At 43.6% G+C, this 20,195-nt stretch overlaps 1 protein-coding gene across 2 annotated transcripts; it reads right to left on the bottom strand.

Annotated features, from left to right (window-relative positions):
* Nucleotides 1-4,639: 4,639 nt before the first annotated feature.
* Nucleotides 4,640-19,095, bottom strand: LOC147359548 (vomeronasal type-1 receptor 1-like). 2 transcript variants are annotated; one of them, XM_086337026.1, is made up of 5 exons: nt 11,862-12,988; nt 7,664-7,827; nt 6,767-6,973; nt 6,566-6,689; nt 4,640-4,835 (listed from the first exon to the last, which is right to left on the bottom strand). In XM_086337026.1, exons 1-2 carry the CDS (start codon nt 12,864-12,866, stop codon nt 7,759-7,761), a joined length of 1,074 nt encoding a protein of 357 aa, XP_086193152.1. In that variant the 5' UTR covers nt 12,867-12,988; the 3' UTR covers nt 4,640-4,835; nt 6,566-6,689; nt 6,767-6,973; nt 7,664-7,758. The 2 variants fall into 2 exon arrangements, with proteins under 2 accessions (XP_086193152.1, XP_086193153.1); XM_086337027.1 differs by adding an exon at nt 18,985-19,095 and having other exon boundaries at nt 4,640-6,973; nt 11,862-12,355.
* Between the last annotated feature and the right edge of the window lie 1,100 nt (nt 19,096-20,195).

Below are 20,195 nucleotides of genomic sequence, written 5' to 3'. Positions count from 1 at the left end.
AAAGGCCATATATGACAAGCCTACAGCAAACTTTATTCTCAATGGTGAGAAACTGAGAGCATTCCCTCTAAGATCAGGAACAGACAAGTGTGTCCAGTTTCACCACTATTATTCAACATAGTTCTGGAAGTCCTAGCTACAGCAATCAGAGAAGAAGAAGAAATAAAAGTAATCCATATTGGAAAAGAAGAAGTAAAGCTCTCACTGTTTGCAGATGACATTATACTGTATATAGAAAACCCTAAAGATAGTACCAGAAAATTACTAGGGCTAATCAGTGAATTTAGCAAAGTTGCAGGATACAAAATCAATACACAGAAATCACTTGCATTTCTATATACTAACAATGAAAAATCAGAAAGAGAAATGAAGGAATCAATCCCATTCACCATTGCAACAAAAAGAAAAAAATATCTAGGAATAACCTACCTAAGGAGACAAAATAACTGTACACAGAAAACTGTAAAACACTGATGAAAGAAATCAAAGGCAACATAAACAGATGGAGAGATATTCCATGTTGTTCAGTAGGAAGAATCAATATTGTGAAAATGACTATACTACCAAACACAATCTATACATTCAATGTGATCCCTATCAAATTACCAATGGCATTTTTCACAGAACTAGAACAAAAAATTTCACAATTCATATGGAAACACAAAAGGCCCCAAATAGCCAAAGCAGTCTTAAGAAAGAAGAATGGAACCAGAGGAATCAACCTTCCTGACTTCTGATTATACTACAAAGCTATAGTCATCAAGACAGTATGGTACTAGCACAAAAACAGAAATATAGACCAATGGAACAAGATAGAAAGCCCAGAAATAAACCCATGCACCTATGGGCAGCTTATTCTTGACAAAGGAGGCAAGAATATATAATGGGGCAAAGACAGCCTCTTCAATCAATGGTACTGGGAAAACTGGACAGCTACATGTAATAGAATTAAATTAGAACACTTCCTAACACGATACATAAAGATAAACTCAAAATGGATTAAAGACCTAAATATAAGACCAGAAACTATAAAACGCTTAAAGGAAAACATGAGTAGAACACTCAATGACATAAATCAAAGCAAGATCCTCTATGACCCACCTCCTAGAGTAACAGAAAGAAAAACAAAAGTAAACAAGTGGGACCTGATTAAACTTAAAAGCTTTTGCACAGCAAAGGAAACTACAAGCAAGGTAAAAAGACAACCCTCAGAATGGGAGAAAATAATAGCAAATGAAACAACTGACAATGGATTAATTTCCAAGATATACAAGCAGCTCATACAATTAAATACAAGAAAAACAAGCAGCGCAATCAAAAAGTGGGGAAAAGACTGAAACAGACATTTCTCCAAATAAGAAGTACAGGTGGCTGACAAACACGTGAAAAGATGCTCAACATCGCTCACTATTAGAGAAATGCAAATTAAAACCACAATGAGATAGTACCTCACACCGGCCAGAATCGCCATCGTCAAAAGTCTATAAACAATAAATGATGCTGGAGAGAGTGTGGAGAAGAGGGAACACTCTCGCACTGTTGGTGGCAATGTAGATTGATACAGCCACTATGGAAGACAGTATGGAGATTCCTTAAAAAACTAGGAATAAAACCACCATATGACCCAGCAATCCCACTCCTAGGCATATACCCTGAGGAAACCAGGGTTGAAAAAGACACATGTATCCCATTGTTCATTTCAGCACTATTTACAAATCTAGAACATGGAAGCAACCTAGATGCCAATCAACAGATGAATGGATAAAGAAGTTGTGGTATATATACACAATGGAATATTACCTAGCCATAAAAAGGAATGCATTTAAGTCAGTTCTAATTAAATGGATGGACCTAGAACCTATTATAAAGAGTGAAGTGAGTCAGAAAGAGAAAGAAAAATGTCATATTCTAATGCACATATACGGAATCTAGAAAAATGATTCTGAAGAATTATTTACAGGGCAGCAATGGAGAAACAGACATAGAGAATAGACTTATGGACATGGGGAGAGGGGAGGAGAGGGTGAGATGTATGGAAAGAATAACGTGGAAACTTACATTACAATATGTAAAAGAGAAAGCCAATTGGAATTTGGTGTATGGCTTAGGAAACTCAAACAGGGGCTCTGTATCAACCTAGAGGGGTGGGATGGGGAGGGTGATGGGAGGGAAGTTCAAAAGGGAGGGGATATATGTATACTTATGTTTGATTCATGTTGAGGTTTTACAGAAAACAAAAAAATTCTGTAAGGAAATTATCCTTCAATAAAAAATAAATTTAAAAAATAAAATAAAAAAAACCCACAATGAGATGTTATTTCATACCCACCTACATGGTTAAAATCAAAAGACAGGCAATAACAAGCATTCATGAGGATATGGAGAAATTGAAATGCTCATATATTGCTGGTGAGATTATATCAATAAAATTAAAAAACAGTTTGGTAATTTAAAATATTAAACATAGAGCTACCCTACAATGCAGAAATTTCACTCTCAAGTATATGCCCATAAGAAATGAAAATATATATCCACACAACAACTTGTACACAAATGTTCACAGGATCATTTTTCATTAAAGCCCAAAAGTGGAAACAATCCAAATTCTCAGCAAATTATAGATTAATAAAATGTAGTATATCTATACAATGGAATATTACTCAGCCATAAAAAGAAATGAAATATTGAAACATGCAACATGGATGGACCTTGAAACATACTATGTGAAAGAAGCCAGTCATAGAAGACCAATATTGTATGATTCCATTTATATAAAATGTCCAGAATAGGCATAATAGAGAGTAGATTAGTGGTTGTCTAAGTCTGGAGTGTGGTAGAGTGTGAGGTAGAGAATGAGAAATGACTTCTAATGAGTATGGGTTTCCATTCTGAAGTTATGAAGATGTTCTATTATTAATAGCTGCCTAACAGTCTTGCCTGGAAAATCCCATGGATGGAGGAGCCTGGTGGGCTGCAGTCCATGGGGTCATGAAGAGTCAGACATGACTGAGCGACTTCACTCTCACTTTCCACTTTCATGCATTGGAGAAGGAAATGGCAACCCACTCCAGTGTTCTTGCCTGGAGAATCCCAGGGACGGGGGAGCCTGGTGGGCTGCTGTCTATGGGGTTGCACAGAGTTGGACACAACTGAAGCGACTTAGCAGCAGCAGCAGCAACAGTATTCTTACCTGGGAAATCCCATGGACAGAGGAGCCTGGCGGGCTACAGTCCATGGAGTTGCAAAAGAGCTGGACGCAACTTAGTGACTAAACAACAGTGAATGTACTAAAAACCATTGAATTGTACACTTTGATGAGTGATTGAAGCTGTGTTTTATATCACAATAAAGCCCCCCCCAAAAAAACTCACCCTCTAACCCAAATCACAGCAAGACCCTCTGTGACCCACCCACTAGAGTAATGGAAATAAAAACACAATAAACAAATAGGACCTGATTAGACTTAAAAGCTTTTGCATAACGAAGGAAGTTATACACAAGGTGAAAAGACAACCCTCAGAATGAGACAAAATAATAACAAAACAACTGACAAAAAGCTAATCTCCAAAATACACAAGCAGCTCATGTAGTTCAATATGAGAAAAACAAACCACCCAATCAAAAAGTGGGCAGAAGACCTAAACAGACATTTTTCCAAAGAATACATAGAGATGGCTAACAAACACATGAGGAGATGCTCAACATTGCTCACTATTAGAGAAAAGCAAATCAAAACTACAATGAGGTAGCATCTCACACTGGTCAGAAAGGCCATCATCAAAGAGTCTACAAACAATAAATGCTGGAGAGGGTGTGGAAAAAGGGAACTATCTTATACTGTTGGTGGGAAGGCAAACTGATACAACCACTATGGAGAACAGTAGTAGATTCCTTAAAAAACTGGGAATAAAACTATCATACAACCCAGCAATCCCACTACTGGGCATATGCCTTGAGAAAACCATAGTTGAAAAAGACACATGCACCCCAATGTTCATTGCAGCACTATTTACAATAGCTGGGACATGGAAGCAACCTAGATAGCCAGCAGCAGAAGAATGGATAAGGAAGTTGTGGTACATATACCCAAAGGAATATTACTCAGGTACAAAAAGGAATGCATTTGAGTCAGTTCTAATAAGGTGGATGAACCTAGAGGCTATTATACAGAATGAAGTAAGTCAGAAAGAGAAAGACAAATACCATTTATTAATGCAAATATGTGGGATCTAGAAAGATGATACTGATGATCCTACATACAAGGCAGCAAAAGAGACACAGACAAAAAGAACAGACTTTTGGACTCAGTGGGAGGAGAGGGTGAGATGACTTGAGAGAATAGCACTGAAACATATACAAACAGATAGCCAGTTGGAGTTTGATTTATGATTCAGGGCACCAAAAGCCGGGGCTCTGTGACAACCTGGAGGGATGGGGTGGGGAGGGAGGTGGGAGGGGAGTTCAGGAGGGAAGGGACACAAGTATGCCCATGGCCAATTCATAGTGATGTACAGCAAAAACCATCACAATACTGTAAAGTACTTACCCTCCAATTAAAGTAAATGAAAACTTTAAAAACTTACCAAATTTGTGAATTTTTATATAGCAATTTTAATATTGAAGATGGTAGAAAACGTAATATTTTGGCATATTATACTTTATTATTTCAAGAAATGTAAAAAGTCAACTGAAATGCAAAAAAAAAAAGATTTGTGCAGTGTATGGAGAAACTGTTGTGACTGTTTCACCATGTCCAAAGTGGTTTGTAAAGTTTTATGCTGCAGATGTCTCACTGGACGATGCTCCACAGTCAGGTAGACCTGTTGAAGTTGACTCTGATCAAATAGAGACATTAATTGAGAACAATCAACATTATACCACACAGAAGATAGAGGACATACTCAAAATATCCAAATCAAGCGTTTAAAATTATTTGCGTTAACTTTGTTAATCACTTTGATGTTTGGGTTCCACATACGTGAAAAAAAAGCTTCTTGACCATATTTCCACATGCAATTCTCTACTGAAACATAACAAAACATCCCGTTTTTAAAACAAATTTTGATGGACAATGAGAAATGGATACTGTGCAAAAATATGGAGTGGAAGAGAATGTGGGGTAAGTGATATGAACCATCACCAACCACACCAAAGGCCAATCTTCATCCAAAGAAGGTGATGTTGTATATATGGTGGAACTGGAAAGGAGTCCTCTCTTATGAGCTCTTTCCAGAAAACCAAATGATTAATTCCAACAAGTACATTCAATTAGACCAACTGAAAGCAGCACTCGCATTGTCCTGAATTAGACAACAGAAAATGCATAATCTTCCATCAGGATAATGTAAAACCACATATTTCTTTGATGATCAGGCAAAAATTATTACAGCTTGGCTAAGAAGTTCTGATTTAGTCACCATATTCAGCAGACATTTCACCTTCAGATTCCCATTTATTTCAGTCTTTACAAAATTATCTTAATGGAAAAAATTTCAATTCCATAGACAACTGTAAAAGGCACCTGGAACAGTTCTTTGTGCAAAAAGATAAAAAGTTTTTGGAGGACAGGTACCTGGAATTAAAAAGATACCTGGAAAATGGCAGAAGGCAGTGAAACGAAATGGTGAATACATTGTTCAGTAAAGCTCTTGGTGAAAATCAAAACTGTGTCTTTTATTTTTACTTAAACACCAAAAGAAATTTTTGGCCAACTCAATACATTTATATATCAATTTTTTATTGTCATTTATATATCAATTTTTTAAAAAAGGAATTATCTTGTGGTCCAGTTGTTAGAACTCAGTGTTTTCACTGGGAGAGCCTGGCTTCAATCCCTAGTTGGGGAACCAAGATCATGTAAAACAAAAATTAAATAAATAAATAAATTTAAAAAGAAGAAAAATACTCTTTAAAAAGTAAAAGAGTATAGTGAGAGTAAAAAGCAGATGTCACATGAAACTTAGAAAGGATGCAGGTTGAAAGGAAAACATCTGCTGAAGTTTGACTCTCAAGCGGATCAGACAAATTGAGGAACTGAAGAGGAACAGTGATGGCATGCTACGGGAATGTTTGTTTGTTTAAACAGGCTTTATCGTTTTTTTAAGGAAGTTTTGAGTTCACAGCAAAATTAAGAGTACAGGGAGGTGCCTTAAGCTCCCTGCTCTGCTAGTCCCAGCCCCCCACCCAGGTGCTCAAAGCCTCCTGCTCCCCAACTACCCTATCAGCATTCCATGTGCCCGTTACTATGGATGAATCTACACGAAAACATCATGGTCACCAGAGTCCAGCATCGACATTAGGCATCACTCCTCGTGTTGTATATTCTATGGGTTTTGACGACTCTTATCTCACTGTATAATTTCCTGTCTTAAAAATCCTCTGTGCTTGACTTGCTTACCACCCCCCACCCCTCAACACTGCCACAAAGTCCTGGCTACGCACTGATCTTTTCACCCTTTTCATGGTTTGCCTTTTCGGGAAGGTCCTAGGTAGTTGGTATCCTGAGCTTTGCCGCTTTTCCAGATTGGCTTCTTTCAATGAATAATATGCACTGAAGGTTCCCCACCTGTCTCCCCATGACTCCATCACTCTCACGACTGTTCAGCACTGAAGAACATCCTGTTGCATGGATGTAGCCCAGTCTATGTGTCCATTCACCTCCTGAGGGACATCTTGGTTGCTTCCACGTTCTGCCAGTTATGAATAAAGCTGCCATTAAAGTCCTATATAGACTTATATAAGCATTAGATGTAAGCATTCGACTCACTTGGGTCCATGGAACCAAACAGTTCAATGGCTGGATCATACGGTGAGAATGTGTTTCATTTTCAGAATTTCTGAAGATGGTAGCTGACAGCATGTTAGCATACTGAGGAACTAAGCCAAGGAACAAGGTAGAATTCAGTGATCCCAGCAAGAAAGATGTCACCAAGACAAAACCACACTTCCACCCTCGGAGGGTTGACAGCTGATCCTGAGAACAAAGTGGACACAAGACCAATGCACAGGAGAGAAGCATCTACATTTATTTCCCATGAGTTTTACGTGACCCAGGGCACCCTCCCAAGGAAATGAAGAAAGACCTGGAGAAGTGGCAAAACCTAAATGCTTTTCTGTTGAACAAAGAGAGGTGATTGTGAAAAAGGAAGTACACCATGTGCGGAGGCTAAGGCGGAAAAGGTCTGTTTGTACAGAATTCCCTTGTTCTCAACTTTCTGCCCTTGACAATAACAATGTCATTCACCTTCCAGCAGATGAAGGACATATTCTGTGGGGGTAGGGGTGGATATTTTCTCTCCTGCTTCCAGGAAGAAAGAGGGGAAGGCTCAGCACACTCTTTTTGCACTTGCTGTTTTGAGGGTGTTGCTTTGTTTTTGTTTTTTAAAGTGTCTGTCTGTATGTATATGTATGTGTTAGTCGCTCAGTCATGCCTGACTCTTTGCAACCCCATGGACCCCAGGCTTCTCTGTTCATGGAATTCTCCAGGCAAGAATACTGGAGGGGGTTGCCAGCCCCTTCTCCAGGGGATCTTCCTGATCCAGAGATCAAACCCCAGTCTCCTGCATCGCAGGCAGATTCTTTACCATCTGAGCTACCTGGGAAGCCCTGAAGTGTCTGAAGCTCAAGACAGTAATCTGGTTTCCCTCACATCTAAGTCTTTTACCTGGGGTTTGCTTCTGATGGGAGAAGGGACGCCTTTTGCTGCCATGATGGGCCAGGCAGGCTGAGGAGGATAAAGTGGCTGCAGGCCAGTGTCTGTTATTTTCTCATGTGTTGGAGAGATGAGTCTGCTCTTGCTGGATGGTATCTAATCTCTCCGTGAACAATCTAGCAAGATATCAGCAGAAAAGAGGAAGGAAAAGGGTCAGGAGAACATGGAGAAGATTGTTGATAGATGCTGGGGTCTCCTGAGCAACGGTTTTGTGGGAGGCACACACACATCCCCAGTCTCTGGACCACCATGTTGATGGTGGATTTGGGGTGTTGGTCGTTTTGAAGGTATGGTGCTTCCATCGGGCCACTTTGGGGCACTGTGTCCAGCTCACCTGAGCAAGGCCGTCATGGCGACATGAGATGGGGCTCACCAGGGATGGCACTGTGCCAGAGAAAGGGACACAGCAGTAAGTCATTGAGCTAAAGTACTTCTGAGAGAGTGACTCTGAAGTGGCTGAGGTAGAAAGGGACCAGCTGGAGATCTGTCGGCTGGTTTGCTGACTTGGGTGTTATTATCTGGATGAGGAAAAAGAACTCTTAAAGGGGAGGTGTTTGTACAAGGGGTCTGGCAGGATGGGAGGGTGCGGGTCAGTCTCTGTGCCAAGAAATGCAGAGAATCTGCAGAGGCTCAGGCTCAGCTTTTCTCAGAAATAGGCCGAGAGAGGAGTTGGCCTCGGTTGTCACAAAAGTAATGGCACCTCAGCAGTCATGACAGAAGGCTTCCAGAAGGAACTAACGTGCAGAAGCCAGCAGGCCTCCAGCCCTGCAGCCTCAGGCCTCAGGTCTCAGGTGGTGTACCTTTCACAGGAGAGATTGATTCCTGCTTCCAAGGATACTGACAGGAGATGGAACCCTTAACCTTAACCCTTGAATTGTGCCCTTTTCACATGATGCTGGGGATATGAGAAGTATTGGCAGCCTGACTCTTTCAGGGAGATTCCTTCCAGTCTCCTGCCTGGAGATGGAGGAGGAGGAATCCCCATCCTCCTCGTCACACCCGATGGAGTAAATCCTTGGCAGCCCGAGTTTTCAGCAGGAGAGAGGGGGTGTGTCAGGGAAAAGAGGGTGTGGGTCAGGGTTAGGTGCCACCGACCTCTCTGTTCTTCAAAGACGCAGTTGACTTTTCAGAGTGATTGTGTCTTCATTTTGGCTTGCTCCTATGTCAATTTCCAGGACCTGCGATGGTCTGTTTTTTCTTTTACTTTTCACTAGCTTTGTCTGTTTACTAGGATGTGGTTCAAAGTTGTTCTTTGTGGGCTCACTATTTACTCCCTTCAGAAGCCACATGGAGCCATCAGAGGATCCGTGGTTTTGGAAAAGTTATAGCTAATCAGAAACCCAATGTTTATTATTCAGAACTGTTTATGCTTTTCCTGGAGCAAATAGTTACTGGAACCACAAAATAAATAATAAATGTGAATACCTTTATGCTGTAACATTTAACATGGATTCATCTGAGCTTTATTTATTTACACACAAAGGTGAGCATCTGAATTGTCCCTTGGTGTGGGCAGCAAAACGCTTCAATGAGCTCCCCCGAGTTGAGTGACAAATGGGAGCACTTTCTCTGCATTTAACACACACTAGGCTGGGTATAAGGAATTCACAGATACTGCAACTTTCAATTCTCTGGGTTATATAAGTTACCGAACCAGGTTTGATTTCCCCAAATTGCATGTGTGCTCAGGTATGTTCGACTCTTTGTGACCCTGCAGACTGTAGTCCAACAGGCTCCTCTGTCCATGGATTTCCCAGGAAGAATACTGGAGCGGGTTGCCATGCCCTCCTCCAGGGAATCTTCCTGACCCAGGGTTGACCCCACGTCTCTAGCATATCCTGCATTCTGCATCAACAGGCAGATTCTTTACCACTGAGCCATCTGCAGCAAGCCAAATGCTGAGAAGCCAAGCCATGCAGCTGAGAGGGAGCTTATCCATGAGGCAGCCAAGTGTGGAGACAGAACAAGTCTGGTCCCCAGCCCCCAAGAAGGTGAAGGGCTTGTGATCTGTGTGGGTAAAGCTGAGATGTGGCAAGTGTAGGGAAATGTAACGGGCAATGAGAAGAAGGTGAGGTAATTGTCCAGCACAGGCACACCTAAGCTGCACGCTTTAGAACACATACTCAGGAAGTGGCAACGCCAGGGTGTTCCCAGGGGGTTGCTCTTAGCCCTCTGAAGTCAGAAGGTGAGTGAGTGGAAACTTGCACGTGCCCAGCTGGAGGGTCAGTGGTCTTAGCCCACCTTTAGTAGCTCAGTTCAAACTGCACCATCTGACTCCAAGTTCCTTCAACAAAAACAACTTGAGCAAACATTGTTTCGATTACATTTGAAGGACATACCAGTCTTCTGCAGCAACAAGTAAAGTGAGCATAATCAATCAAGGCAGGTCACAGGATTTAACTTAGGATTACTTCCTTTTTAAGTGAAAGTGAAAGTCAAAGTGTCCAGCTCTTTGCGATTCCATGACTATACAGTCCACGGAATTCTCCAGGCCAGAATACTGGAGTGGGATCTTCCCAAACCAGGGATTGAACCCAGGCCTCCTGCATTGCAAGTGGATTCTTTACCATCTGAGCCACCAGGGAAGTCCAAGAATACTGGAGTGGGTAGACTATGTCTTTTCTAGGGGATCTTCCAGACCTAGGAATTAAACTGGGGTCTCCTGCATTGTAGGTGGATTCATTACCAGATGAGCTACAAGGGAAGCCCTTGTTCTTAAGTAAGCCAATGGAAATCTTCTCCCCTTTTTTTTTCTTAAAACTCATAGTTTACTGCTCTTTATTAAGTATCTGTTTGTGAAATATTGAATTATATAAAGAATCTAAGTGTTGGTGAATAACCTGTTTAAAAATATTATACTTCTTTGCTGTGCAACCTTGGAAATGATACAGGAGTCATACAATCCACATGGAAAAGGACAATAATTATATCATGTGTGTTAGAGAGTTATACTAATAATAACAATGTATACAGTATATCTGACTTAGAATATGTGATGAAACATAACTCATGGAGTTTGTTAAAACTAATGAAATCAGTATTACCTTAATGTGAATTGTGTTCCAATATTCTTAAATTTTCCATACTTGTCATGTATCTATCAATTATCCGTTAATAACATATTTTGCTAATTATAGTAACTAAAAAGACATGCAGCATTAGACACTGATACTAGTGTCACAGAGTCACAGTTACCTTCATTATAATTCTATGACATAAAATATACTGAAACTCAAAATGGCTAAATAGTATAAAATCACATAGCCCTGAAGAAGTGGTATGGTCCAGATGAAAACTATATCTGATAAATGCTAATGCTATGCTCTTACTTGCTTTATTTTACTCAATTTCCTATAACAGCAAAGAAACTTATTAAAATCCCGATAGAGTTCTCCCAGATTATACCTACCTTTCTTCCCATACACATGGAAGAGAAAGAAAAACATTAATATTGCTATGTGTGAGATAAATTATTTTTCCTCTAAATATCTTAAGTTAAAACCACACTGTGTTGTACTGGATTTATTAATGTTACACTTTGTCTCTTTGATAGGCTGTGAGGTCCTGCAAAGATTGGTAAGAGTGTTCTGGATCTATTTGTATTAATAACAAGCACTTTGCAGGAGTTTCATGAAAAGCCTGTGGAAGAAAGGAAGGAAGCTATGCAGGCAGGCAAAAGAGAGGAGAGACTGGCTGACACTCCCAGGGTCTAAAAGCAAGACCCCAGGACTCTGGAGTTCTGAAGCAATAGCACTAAGGGGCTGAGGGAGGGAAAGCATACAGCAAGAAGCTTTAGCGTGTGCTACAGCCACAAGTAGGAACTAAAAGACTTTGTGTCATAAAATATATACACGGGATTGAGAAAGTAAAAGGGAATCAAGTTAGCCACCACAAGCAGGATGGTGTCAGCGGCCCCTTTCTCAGGAGACGTCCTACGGGCGAGGCTGGAGTGGAGGATGTAATGCACTCTCCGGTGGGGACTATGCAGGAGACACACCATGTGGACGCTGGCCAAGATCATAAGGACTATTAACATGGCACCCACAAAGGAGACTGGGATTACAGATATTCCAGACAGGGAGAACTTGTACTGGCAAAAGAGGAGGTTCTCTGTTCTGGAAACACTGTTATTGTCCCAGGAGACACTTACCTGCATGGGAGAGAAGGAGTTGATTGCCAGATTCAGGGTCCAGCAGAACAGGCAGGAGGAGCCCACATTCTTTGACGCCCAGCCCTTGAGGGCTGCCCATACCGCACTCTTGCGGCTAATGGTGGTGGCCTGCAGGCAGCTCAGCAGGCAGGTGGTGCAGAGAGAACGATCCCGGGACACCCTGCGCAAGTAGTAGGTGACTTTGCACCCAGCGGTCCCCAGGGCACCTGGGAGTCCCAGCACACCCACCACATGAGGTGTCCCCTTGGAGACGAGAACCAAGGAGTTGGCCACAGCCAAGCTGGACAGAACCACGTCTGTGGGCTTTGGCCTGTGTGCAGTGAGAAAGGAGGAGCTATAGGTGGACAGGAGGAAGGAGTTTCCCAGAATGCCAGCTCCCGCCTGGAAGAGGAATACAGCCTTCAGGACCATGGCATCAGTAGTCACCTGTGCTATGTCTGTGCCGGCGTGTGGCTGGGGAACCAGGTGGCCTCCTGGAACATAACAAAATAGCATGGTAAGCCCAGGAATCACAGGGACCCTGGCCCTCACCATCTGCACTGAGAGAGAAAGAATCACAGGGACCCTGGCCCTCACCATCTGCACAGACAAAGAAGGGATCACAGGGACTCTGGCCCTCGCCATCTGCACTGAGAGAGAAGGGATCACAGGGACCCTGGCCCTCGCCATCTGCACTGAGAGAGAAAGGATCACAGGGACCCTGGCCCTTACCATCTGCACAGACAAAGAAGGAATCACAGGGACCCTGGCCCTCACCATCTGCACAGACAGAGAAGGGATCCCAGAGACCCTGGCCCTCACCATCTGCACTGAGAGAGAAGGGATCACAGGGACCCTGGCCCTCACCATCTGCACTGAGAGAGAAGGGATCACAGGGACCCTGGCCCTCACCATCTGCACTGAGAGAGAAGGGATCACAGGGACCCTGGCCCTCACCATCTGCACAGACAGAGAAGGGATCACAGGGACCCTGGCCCTTGCCATCTGCACTGAGAGAAGGGATCACAGGGACTCTGGCCCTCACCATCTGCACTGAGAGAGAAGGAATCACAGGGACCCTGGCCCTCAATCTGCACTGAGAGAGAAGGGATCACAGGGACCCTGGCCCTCACCATCTGCACAGACAGAGAAGGGATCACAGGGACCCTGGCCCTCGCCATCTGCACTGAGAGAGAAGGGGTCACAGGGACTCTGGCCCTCACCATCTGCACTGAGAGAGAAGGGATCACAGGGACCCTGGCCCTCAATCTGCACTGAGAGAGAAGGGATCACAGGGACCCTGGCCCTCACCATCTGCACAGACAGAGAAGGGATCACAGGGACCCTGGCCCTCGCCATCTGCACTGAGAGAGAAGGGGTCACAGGGACTCTGGCCCTCACCATCTGCACTGAGAGAGAAGGGATCACAGGGACCCTGGCCCTCAATCTGCACTGAGAGAGAAGGGATCACAGGGACCCTGGCCCTCACCATCTGCACAGACGGAGAAGGAATCACAGGGACCCTGGCCCTCACCATCTGCACTGATGGAGAAGGGATCACAGGGACCCTGGCCCTCACCATCTGCACTGAGAGAGAAGGGACTCTGAAGGCCTGAGAGAGTTTGTCAACCAAAGAAATCAACGGAATCACTGGGATGGCCAATGGTTAGTACCTCCAGTCACCGTGAGCAGAGCACACAGAGGGACAGCTTATGCTTACCCAGGTCAGGCCTTCTCTCTCTTCTACTCTATCGAACCCCTGCTTATTCCCAACTCAATGATTGGTGAAGTCTTCATTTCTGATTTTAGAGGAACAAACTCATAAACACATTTAACAATTAAATTTAAATTATCAGAATAAGAAATGTGCAAATGTCTGGAGGAAGTAACATCAAGGAATATGTGAAGGTTGTCCAGACTCCAGGATATCTGAATTTAGTTTTAGAATGAAAAGGAGACCAGCAAGGAGAAAGGCAGGGGGATAGCATGAATACTAAAAATGGTTATCTTTCTCTTTCTTCACTGAGAAGGCAGAAAAGTAAAGAGAGTCAGAGGCAGGCTGGAATTCAGCATGCATGGAGCCTTTAGGACAGCTTTAGCCCCCACACTTCTGGGGAGTCAGAGTCCCCACCACAAGCTGCCGCAGCCCACACAGTCCTGCTGAAACGGGACCCAGGCAAGACTGGGTGCTACCTGAGACTGGAGGCCAGGCTCTTGTGGGCTCAGATCTGAGCCCCAAGCACCCCCGCCAGGAAGCACGAGCCCACTAGCAGCCCAGCCCTGACCTGAGCCCCAAGGACACTCAGACTCACCTGCGCTGCTGGGCCTCTGGGTAGGGAGTGACCAGCAGGATGTGCAGGGGGCGTCTGCGGCCACTGATATAGGCATGGGCTTTGCAAGTCTGGCCCCAGAGCGGCTGTCACTGTGTCACCTGCACTGATCCTGAACAGGGAGTCTGGGTTTCTCCAGGGAGGTATGCATGTGTGTCCCAGGTGTGAGTACAGCAGCGGTTACCCGTGATTAAGCAGGAGGCCTAACGAGCAGCATGCACTGCCGAAGGGAAGGTCTTCCAGCTCCTGGGGCTACAGGGGGAGGTTTATGTCAACTGCGGGGAGGGTAGTATTGCTCAGTGGGGAACAGGGACTCCCCCAGCCAGTCTCCCACATGGGTTTTTGTTGTCCCTTCTAACAGGGATGTCCCTCTGTTAAGTTCAAGGTGACCCACGGATGGTCCCCAGCTGTGCACCAGCGCTCCCAGCCAGGGGTGGGTGCTGTTTCCAGTCCTGGCAGTCCTAGTCCCTTCCCCTCCAGTCTCATCCCTGTATACAGGACGTCAGGGGTTTGCAAACATCTTCCAGCCTGCATGATCCTGACACAGCCTTGATGACTTCTAACCACGCCTTCACCCCCCAGCTACGGTTCCTTTGCTTCATGAAGTTTTCTTAGCTGTGCCTTTGCTTCTTAGATTTGCACCTTCTGTGAAGTGAGCTGGTGGTCTGGTGGGGGTGCGTGTGTGCACGGGACCTCCCTGCTATGCCCACACCCTGAAGGGGGAGGAGTTGCATGTCCGTTCAGTGGGCAGGAGATGAAGGGAAAGGAAGTAGGTGCCGGGATCGTGTCTGTTCCTTCTTCCCCATCCAAGGAGAGGAGAGGATGCCAAGCAGCCCCTCAGGTCAGAGACTGGCCCAGCCAGTGCCTTCCCAGTCCCTTGGGAACCTTTCCCTGGACAAAGTGCTGAGAGAGAGGCTGTAGCCCGGAGCCTAGAGGAAGCCTTGGGTCATCTTGGGAGCAGATGGGCAGCCTGGGGAAGGAGTCCTGAGCCTGGCCTGGCCAGAGTGTGGAGATGCAGCAACCACTCTGGAAAGTCGGTGGCTCACCTCCATCCCTCGTCATCCCAGCACCACCGCCTCTGATGGGCCTTCTCAGGAGCCTCCCCACCCACAGCTGTACCCCATCAGCCCACCAAGATCCCCCGCTCCAGCCCACTGCCATTCCTGCCCTTCTACCAGAGCACTTGGGCCTTTGTGCTGTTACCACCACACACACACAGACACAATACAGACAGACAACACAAAACACAGACACAGATAGACACACAGACACAGACAACACAGGCACACACACAACACAGATACAGATAGACACACAGACAACAGACACACAGACACACACACACAACACACAGACACAGACAACACAGGCACACACACAACACAGATACAGATAGACACACAGACAACAGACACACAGACACACACACACAACACACAGACACAGACAACACAGGCACACACACAACACAGATACAGATAGACACACACAGACAACAGACACACAGACACACATACAGACACACACACACAACACACAGACACAGACAACACAGGCACACACACAACACAAATACAGATAGACACACACAGACAACAGACACACACACACAGACACGGACACACACACTTCTCATCATACAGGCCACTTCCTGAGGGACACATCCTCTGATCCCTAAATTAAGTTTCTGTCTCACAGAAACTACAGCACTGAATCATGGGCAAAATTACACCCTCATCTTTTTATATGTGCAGCATGTTTCCATCTGAGATGTTGACTCTTGGTGTTTCTTTTTCTTGACTGGCTTCAATAGGCATTTGTGAACTTTGTTTCTTCAAAGAACCAAGTGTTGACTTTGTTAACCTACTATAAATTTTTTAATATTTTGTTCATTCCTCCTGCTTATTACTTCTTGCTTACTATCCCAATGACTCTTTAGATCACTGATTTATCATTAAAGGATATTAAAAGATATGACTCAACAGCCAGGAGTATCTGTCCTCTGAGGCCTGGGGCCCCACATGGAGATGGGTGGAAGCATGTGGGTTCCCTGCTTTTAAAGCTTTCTGCAAAGGGGCCAGAAAGCTGACTTTAGGGTTTTTATGGAGGCTTTTTCACATAGTCAAGATTGACTACATCATTATCCATGGGTGACTGACAGACCCCCCAGCTACCCTCCCCTTCCCAGAAATCGGGGTGGTCCTGAAAAGCCCAACCCTCTGTTCACAGGCTGCTTCCCCTGGCAGCCAGCCCCATTCTAAAGTGCTTCCAAAAAGTCACCTCAGTCGCATAACAAAAGATAACTGGTCACTCTCAACACCTGGACTATTCTAGCGGTTTGGGAGTTGGAGCCAGAAGGTGAAGACGGAAGCCATTTACATGAGAAATATATTGGGACCTATGAATAATCGAATACATATTTCTTCTAAGTCACAATATCACATACACTTCATTTTCTTGGGAGGGACGATGATGGGTCTGAATAACCTAGCTTGCCACATTCCCAGAAAAAGAAGACAAATTGATTACAATTAATTTTTAAAATGAAAAAGTCACCTGTAATCCCTCACCACACCTAAAGTAGGAGGTAGTTTCATTTTTACAAAGGGCTTTTAATGTAACTTTTAAAAGTGTACTTATACGTAAATTGTGTTCTGCTACATTAATCTAACATAAAAACTGACATCTACCCAGGCCACATTATTTTCCAAAATTTCTATGGAATGTAATATTGTAACCATTGAACATTTGAGTTGTTTCCTGTTTTCCTCTGAGAAATGAAGTCGTTTAAAGCAATATCTGTGGAGCCAGATTGCTTTTGTTTGTATTTTGTTATATAGCCTTTGGCAACTTCTTCAGTTTCATCATCTATAAAATGGAGATAATAATGGGACCTACTTCAGAGGTAAGGTAGTGGTGTGAATTAAATGTATTAATTATACAAAAGGTGCTATAAAATATGTCTGGACCATAAAAAGCATTTAATTAAGGGAAACTTTTTATTATTATTATATATTTTTTTACTTTACAATATTGTATTGGTTTTGCCATACATCAACATGCATCTGCCCTTAAGGGAAACTTTTTAAATTGTGGATTTTAATAACATGGTAATTAATGTCACCAGGCATTAAATTCTGTCCTGTTATCCCAGTCTCATTATTGCCCTATTATCTAATTCCCACCACAGTACTCAAAAGAACTTTTAATTGATTGTATCTCTCAGACTGAAGGCTTCACAAAGACACTTGGGATGAGAGATCATCTTTCCTCACCAAGAACCATTTTCCAGAAACCAGAGTATATGAGGCCTGGAAGTGCCAAGGCAGCTGGAGGTCAAGGCTGAGGGGCAGAGGCAACTCAGCACAACTCTGGAGCAAGTCACAAACACCACTTGGCTATTACTGATGGAAAGAGGGGCTACCAGCGTTGTCAGTTCTGTGTAGACAGCCCAGCATCCCTACCAGAAAAAGGTTCTGAAATGGGATGCTCAGTCAGCTCAGGGAAGAAACTCCAGAGTGCTAGAAATGTGGCAACAAATTGATGGTCTTCCCAGACTTTTGGACACAACAGAGCTCGTGCTGGAAAGAAGCTGTCTTCAGTGAATGTTAAAAAGCCGTCAGCCAGAGCAGCATTTTTCTTTTGAAACACAGATAATTCACGCTCACAAGGGTCCTTGGATGCAGAAGAAGCCCTGATCAGAGGATGCTCTATTCAGATGCAGACACTTGGTACCAGAGAGAATTTTTGTGATTGCAAAGAATATGGGAAAGCATTCAGCAGTAAAAGTTCATCAGTAACTCAACACCACATAATTCATGTGGGAGGGAAATCCAAATGCACAGAACATGACAAGGCCTCATCTGCAGAGTACACCGTACTCAGCACCTGAGAAGCCATTCTGGGGGCAAATCTTTTCAGTGTAATGAGTGTGGAAAACTCTTCAGCCTCACCAAATCTTTCATTCAGCACCAGTTAATTCATTAGAGAGACCACATAGAAATGTAGCAAACTCAGAGAATGACTTCAGAACAATTCCTTACTCAAGGACTTCCCTGGTGGACCAATGGAGGGGACAGAGGTTCGAACCCTGGTCCAGAAAGATTCCACAACCAAGCAACTAAGCCCGCAAGCCACAACTACTGAACCCGCACTCTATAGCCCATGAGCCACAATCACTGTGCCTGCGAGCCACAACCACTGAAGCCCGCATGCCCTGGAGCCCTTGCTCTGCAACAAGAGGAGCCACCGCAATGAGAAGCCCACACACCGCAACTCAGAATGGCCTTTCCTCGCCATGAGAGAAAGCCTGCACACAGCAGTGAAGACCCAGCACTGCCAAAATTAAATAAACACGTTTTTAAAAATTCCCTTACTCAACATCAGGGAATTCACACTGGGGAGAAAGCCTATGAATGTGGTAAATGTAGGAAAGCTTTCAGCCAAAGCTTCATCCTTCACTGAGCACCAGAGAATTCACAGTGCAGGGAAGCTCTAAAAGTGTGGTAGGGGTGGATAAGGCTTCAGTGACCTCACAGCACACAATCAGCAGCAGTCCATTCACACGGAAGAGGAACCGCATGTATGTTTTGAATGTGGGAAGACCTTTCAGGGACACTCGGCTCTCAGTGAATATCAAAAAGCACAGTGGAGAGAAACCCAGTCCCTACATAAACAGTGAGAGTGAGAAGGCATTTAGTCAGGATTCCCACTTATTGGTCATCAGGGGACACACAGGAGAGAAACCCCACAGGTGCAATGACTGTGACAAAACTTTCGGCCAGAGCTCCTACCTTGCAACACATCCCAGAGGTCACCCTGGAGAGAAACCACCAAGGTAACTGGTGTGCAAAACGCTTCTGAAGAAGCACAGCAAGCATTTCATTCCAGAGAAGAACTCTAAGTGGAATAGATGTGGAAAAACCTTCAGTCAGAGCTCACACCTTACAGTATATCATTCAGTCAAGAGAACGCTGTAAAATGCCATGCCTGTGCAAAAGCTGTCAGTCAGAGGTCACACATTACAAGTCTCAGACAATTCACATGGGACAAAAGTCATATAAATATAACGGATATTGCAAGTTTTCAACCAGAACTCACATTTAAAAAAAATTCCATCTAATTCTCCAGGTAAAGTAGCTATAAAAACGTATTTTATAGCCTTAGACAATATCTTCTCTAGTCTGAATCAATTATTTTTTATTATATAAATTACTATTTTAATATGTTTTTTGAGTGGAGTCTTAAGGATTTTCTAATGTAATATCCTGTTACCTGCAAGTGCTAAGATTTTTACTTCTTCCTTTCCCAATGTATTCATTTTTCTTGTTTGATTGCTATGCCTAGGACTTCCAGTACTATGCTGAAAGAAAGTGGTGACAGTGGTCATTCTTGTTTCTGATTTTAGACAACAGCTTTCAAATTCTTACCATTGAGTATAATATTAGCTGTGAGCTTGTCACATATGGCTTTTATTATATTGAGATATGTTTCCTCTACACCCACTTTTTCTTGAGTTTTATTTTATTCTATTGGCTGTGCTGTACAGGTTGCAGGATCCTGGTTCCCTGATCAAGTACTGAACACGGGGCGCAACAGTGAAAGTGCTGGGTCCTAACCACTGGACCATAAGGTAACTCCCTCTCTATACCCACTTTGTTTAGAGTTTTAATCATAAATATATGTTGAATTTTGTAGAACACTTTTTCTTCATCTGTTGAAATAATCATATAATTTTTATGGTTCATTTTGTTATGTGGTATATCACATTGACTGGTTTGCAAATGTTGAACCATTCTTGCCCTAGAATAAATCTCATTTTGTCATGGTCGAAATCACTACAGATGGTGACTGCAGCCATGAAATTAAAAGACGCTTACTCCCTGGAAGGAAAGTTATGACCAACCTAGATAGCATATTTAAAAGCAGAGACATTACTTTGCCAACAAAGGTTCGTCTAGTCAAAGCTATGGTTTTTCCTGTGGTCATGTATGGATGTGAGAGT

The sequence above is a fragment of the Bos grunniens genome, chromosome 14, assembly GCF_055505025.1.
Source record: "Bos grunniens cultivar Pamir isolate PY7600 chromosome 14, Bosgru_T2T1.0, whole genome shotgun sequence".
Taxonomy (NCBI): Eukaryota; Metazoa; Chordata; class Mammalia; order Artiodactyla; family Bovidae; genus Bos; species Bos grunniens.
Note: the sequence above shows the minus strand (reverse complement) of the source record. Positions and strands in the feature narration are given on the sequence as shown.